The 5,466-nt window shown below is 45.0% G+C and overlaps 1 protein-coding gene across 1 annotated transcript in view; it reads left to right on the top strand.

Annotated features, from left to right (window-relative positions):
- The window catches only part of GRAMD1B (GRAM domain containing 1B), a 115,914-nt gene that overhangs the window by 103,939 nt on the left and 6,509 nt on the right, over positions 1 to 5,466 (top strand). Inside the window, exons 10-15 of the mRNA XM_005428874.2 lie at positions 118 to 274; positions 843 to 1,032; positions 1,961 to 2,104; positions 3,165 to 3,283; positions 4,119 to 4,261; positions 5,273 to 5,376. Of these exons, the coding sequence (XP_005428931.1) occupies positions 118 to 274; positions 843 to 1,032; positions 1,961 to 2,104; positions 3,165 to 3,283; positions 4,119 to 4,261; positions 5,273 to 5,376 (857 nt within the window). The remainder of the gene's footprint in view (positions 1 to 117; positions 275 to 842; positions 1,033 to 1,960; positions 2,105 to 3,164; positions 3,284 to 4,118; positions 4,262 to 5,272; positions 5,377 to 5,466) is intronic.

The following is a 5,466-nucleotide window of genomic DNA, read 5'->3' as shown; positions in this document are numbered from 1 at the left end:
CCTGCTTCTGGACAGCGTGGAGACTTCATAGAAACATTCTCACTTGCTCTGTGTGTGCAGCTGTAGCTGTTGTGAGAGGGGTAACCATAAAAACCTGTGTTCTCTGTGGCGTCCCAGCTACTGCGAAGAAATCCCCGTGGAGGAGAATGAAGTCAACGACAGCTCCTCCAAGAGCAGCATGGAGGCCAAGCCAGAAGCCAGCCCTCAGCTGCCAAAGAAATCTGTCACTGCCAGCACCCTGACCTCCACAGGCAGCAGTGAAGCCCCAGCCTCGGTGAGTTTTCTCCCTCCCCTGGCAGCAGGAATTTGTTTTCCCTGAAATTCAGCACCCCGTGGGTCATAGGAGGTTTGTTCATCCTCCAGCTCCTCACTGCTGCTGATTTCAGTCCTTGGTCAGTGATTTTGTCGCTGGGACTCTCAGCAGCAAGAGCATTTTCCTTTCTGTACTTCTGGATGAAAAAAGAGACATAAAAGGGTTATAATTTCTTCCCTGCCTTCAGTTATTCCCTGGGAAACAGTGTGTACCCTCCTGGTATTACAGCAGAGCAGACCTTGTTTAGATATTACCTCAGGTTCTTTTAGCTTGTTCAGGAGCAAAACCAGTATTGGACAATATTGTGCTTGTCTCAACAAAAATCCTGGTGGTGTTCAAAGCTTGAACACTGATTTTCTGAGAGGAGGTTTTACAAACACTGTATAGCAATCGTCCTCCTCTCTCTATTTAATTTCCAGATATGTCAAGGCCAAATATGCAGAAATTGGCTCACAGATGTGAGGTGTTTTGAAATAAAGCCCATTTGGAGGTGCTGATTTGCCCTTGTTGTGCCCTGTCCTTGCTGCAGTTCGATGGAGTGCTCCCAGAGGAAGAGGAGGCAGTGGCAGAGAGTCCTGTGGAGAAGGACCTTGGCATTGCCAACATCATGGGAGAGAAAATCGACATCATTGGCCCTGTGAACTCCCCCTCCCTGGACTTCAATGACAATGAGGACATTCCCACAGAGCTCAGTGACTCCTCAGACACCCACGATGAAGGTACGTGGGGAAAGGCCACTCCACCAGGGCTCCTCCCAGCATTACCCCATCCCTCCTGTGAGGGAATGGAGTGGTGACTACTGAAATCCTTTCCTGGACCCTGAAGATGCGAAGAATTCCCATTGTGGGCTGCAGAAAGTGAATGTGTTTATGTTTCAGGATGAGCCTAAAAATTTTAGGATGAGCCTAAAATTTGAGGATGTGCCTAAAATGATTAATTATCCCTTCCCTATGTAATTAATTATCCCTTCTGATGTCACAACTTCTTGCCCTGGGATCAATGCAGGAAAAGAGTTGTGTTGCCTTGTGAAGGCTGACCTAGAGCAGAGGCTGTGCAGAGTTACAGAATAAAGCAGGGATTTATTAAAAGGCCTCAAGGATGCCCCTTGGGCAGCACAAGAGCCCAGCCAGGGCTGCACCCAAGATGAACCCAAATGGCCACAAAATGAACCCAAGATGAACCAAAATGGCCCCAAAATGCACGAGTGCTAACAGGGTCTCTCACTGTGATCAGTTCTGCTCCATTTGCATCTTGCAGTTCATTGTCCAATTCCAGTTTTAGGTTATCAAATCCCCTCCATATTTTTCTCTCTCCAGCCCACGGTGTTTGTGCTCTTGGGCTGAGATTTGGATCATTTGTCCTTGGTGCCCAGCTGGAGCAGGAATTGTTTTATCTCCCTGCTCTGTGCACAGAGCTCACCATCCCCTGGTGTGAACCCAGACCCACACACTAAAGCAGCACAGAACCTGAAAAATATAAAAGCCAATACCTGAGGCAGCAGTTGAAGTCCCTCTAACTTTAGGTTCCTTCTGAGGGAAATACTGAGGGAAATACTGGGGGAAATACTGAGGTCCTGGTGCTGTGGAAGCACAATTTCCGTCACCCTGGAGGGTCATGGCTGGACCTTGAGGCTCTCTTTGCCCACAGGGGAGGTCCAAGCCTTTTACGAGGACCTGAACGGCCGCCAGTACGTGAACGAGGTGTTCAACTTCAGCGTGGACAAGCTCTACGACCTGCTCTTCACTGACTCCCAGTTCCAGAGGGACTTCATGGAGCAGCGCCGCTTCTCTGGTGAGACAGAGTGGAAATTTTCCCGAGTAGAAATCCATTTTGAATTAGGTGAAATGTACATCTTTGAGTTAAGTCTGTAGTTTGAAAACACAACTGTTTAGTCTGCCTGTTCTTGCAAAAAGCCTGTGCTCAGAGAAACTGCTTCAGACAAAGGACGGAGATAAGGGAGGGGAGACAGAGATCAGGTCAACCTGACCTAGGAATTCTTTCTGATAAAGAAGAATTAGTGGCAAATGTCACGGGAAATTTGTGAAATGAATGTGTATGAACCCATTGTGAAATTGCATGCCTGTGTGTTTGAGAGGGAGATAAAAAAGCATCTGGAGTTCCCAGAGGCACCCATGTCTTTTAGGGAGAGGAATCTCCACATGCATCCAGCTGTAATAAACATACTGGCTTTACAACTTTCACAAAGTTGTGGAGTTTGTTTGCTTCTGCAAAACACTGGTGAGCTGCTGTTGCTGCTGCTGGACCTGCCAAAGGGGCTGCAAGGGGAAGGGCTCTGCCTTGGAGCTACAATTTTTTCTGCTTGGGTGACATTCTGAGCAGATTTTGTCCAGTTGGCCACACGGTCCCATGCTGGTGGTAACCAAGAGCAGGCAGGACCTGTTTGCCCATCTGGTTACATTTTTAACAGCTGGAACAGCATTTTTTATGGAAAAAGCTGATTTTCTTATTTTTTATCATCACCTAAGGCCTGATCTTCTGTTCCAGGCTTAACACTGTGAGGGAAAAGCTCTTCTAGCTCCATAACTGACATGGCAAAACTGCAGAGAGAACCCCTTGGCATGTCATGGTCCTTCCCCTGTAACTGTAGGTTTGCTGAAGGAGATAAATCCCCAGCTTCTCTCCCTTTCTCTGCACTTGAAAGAGGGGAAAATACTCACATTTAGCACAGGAGCCCTTTGTTTCACACTCAGCTGAGCTCTAGAGCAGCCAGGCTCTCCAAGGGGAAGGAAATCCCATCCCCAGCTTGGTTATGGTTATGCCTTTCCCCAGGGGACTGACCTGAGATCCCTCCCCAAAATCCCTTGACTGGAATGTTGTTTTGTCCTCTCAGATATTATCTTTCACCCCTGGAAGAAGGAGGAAAATGGCAATCAGACCAGAGTGATCCTGTACACCATCACCCTCACCAACCCTCTGGCCCCCAAAACTGCCACAGTCACTGAGACTCAGGTGAGTGACGCTGGAGCAGAGTTGCCTTGCATGTCACTGTCACGTTTTCTGGAAAAATCCCCTTGCCCGGGATTGTTTTTCCTGGGAAGCTGAGAAGCCTGAGAGAAAAATGAAAACAATAACTATCTGATTTGCTTCTCCTGTGTTTTGCTGCCTTGGAATGTGGTTTGGACATTGTTTACCAACAGGTGCAATTTTGATTGGTTTCATGTGAATTGTTTTGACTTATTGACCAGTCAGGGTCAAGCTGTGTTGGGATTCTGGAAGCAGTCACGAGTTTTTCATTAGGATCTTGTTAAGCCTTCTGATGTGTCCTTTCTCTATTCTTTAGTATAGTTCTAGTATATTTAATTCTTTATTCTAATATAGTATCTTAATATAATATAGTATCCTAATCTAATATAGTATCTTAATATAATAATTTAGCCTTCTTTAATATAATATAGTAATTCTTTAATATAGTATCTTAAAATAATACATTAGCCTTCTTTAATATAATATAGCATCTTAAAATAATTCTCTAATATAGTATCTTAAAATAATAAATTAGCTTTCTGTAATATAATATAGTAATTCTTTAATATAGTATCTTAAAATAATAAATTAGCCATCTTTAATAGAATATCTTAAAATAATTCTTTAATATAATATAGGAACATAAATTAATAAATTAGCCTTCTTTAATATAATATACAGTCTTAAAATAATTCTTTTTTATAATATAGTATCTTAAAATAATAATTTAGCCTTCTGAGAACATGGAGTCAGGTTCTCAATTCCTCCTTCGTCTTGGGGACATAGAAAATTCAACCCTTGCACACTGTTTTTCCTGCAGACAATGTACAAGGCCAGCCAGGAGAGTGAGTGCTATGTCATAGATGCAGAGGTGCTCACCCACGACGTCCCCTACCACGATTATTTCTACACCATCAACCGCTACACCTTGACTCGTGTTGCCAGAAACAAAAGCCGACTCAGGTACCTCTCCTGGGAGTGAATGATGAGCAAAAAGCACCTCTGGGAGGGGGTTTTGGGTTTTAGGAGGGGTTGAGGGGTTATTTCTTTCTTTATTTCTTTTTTTTTATTGTTATTTTTTAATGCTTTCCTTCCCAGCCAGCATTAAACACCTTTGGTTTATCTGTGCTCCTGGAGTTCTCTCCTTTCCCTTGGGTTTTGCCCTTGTTTTAGCCAAACTTGGGCTTTGATGTGCTGGAAGTCCTAAAGGCAGGTCTGAGACCTGTCTGGGACAGTGACAATCAGGACAGAGACAGCTGTGCAAGGAGAGAGGAGTCAATACCTACAAGAGAAGAAGCCCAATAAGCGTTCTATTTATTTATTTTTTTCACTTCAGGGACACGGTTTACAGAATTTTAATGGCACATAGAAACTGTGTGTGTGGGTAATTTAAAACAAGTGGTTTAATTGCTGACACACCAGCTGCTGTGAGGGACACTGTGCAGAGCTCTCTGGGAGTCACTGGGCTGTGAGGATTCTGTCACTTCTTCCTTGTCCTGTTGCTGGGACATTCCTGTCACCAAGAGTAGGGGCAGGATTTTCACCTGCTGGGTTGACATCAATGCAGAGGAGTTACAGCTGCATCAGGGAGAGGATTTGCAGATTTTTCTTGCCTCTCTCTTGGATGCAGGGGTTTGCAGAGCACTGCAGACTGTGATAAGCACAGGATCTATGATAAGCACAGGATGAACTTCCTCAGACTAAAGAGAGGAACTGGGTACTGGGTAAAGCTATATCCCTGTGACTTCAATAGGGATAATCCAAATGTCTGCCAAATGGCCCTGGAGTGCTCTTGGGAGAGGCTCTTCCTGCCTTTGGAAGGACTTTTCCAGCAGTGCTGCTCCTCTGGAAATGTGAAGGGCTGAGAGCATTCCAGAAATAACAGTGTACATGATTATTTCCTGGATTTACGCTGACAAAGATTGTGAATTGACATCAACACCAGGGGACTGAGTGACCTGTTCCTCCTCACAGGGTTTCCACAGAATTACGCTACAGGAAGCAGCCTTGGGGGCTGGTGAAATCCTTCATTGAGAAGAATTTTTGGAGCGGCCTGGAGGATTATTTCCGTCACTTGGGTAAGTGGCAGTGCCACTGACAGTGGCACTCAGGTTTCCCTGGGAGTGGGCAGCATGAGCCAGCCTTGGGGTGGTTTACCAAAGGGGCTA

The sequence above is a fragment of the Geospiza fortis genome, unplaced genomic scaffold (assembly GCF_000277835.1).
Source record: "Geospiza fortis unplaced genomic scaffold, GeoFor_1.0 scaffold262, whole genome shotgun sequence".
Taxonomy (NCBI): Eukaryota; Metazoa; Chordata; class Aves; order Passeriformes; family Thraupidae; genus Geospiza; species Geospiza fortis.
The sequence above is the reverse complement of the archived record's forward strand: the minus strand, read 5'-3'. Positions and strand labels throughout refer to the sequence as shown.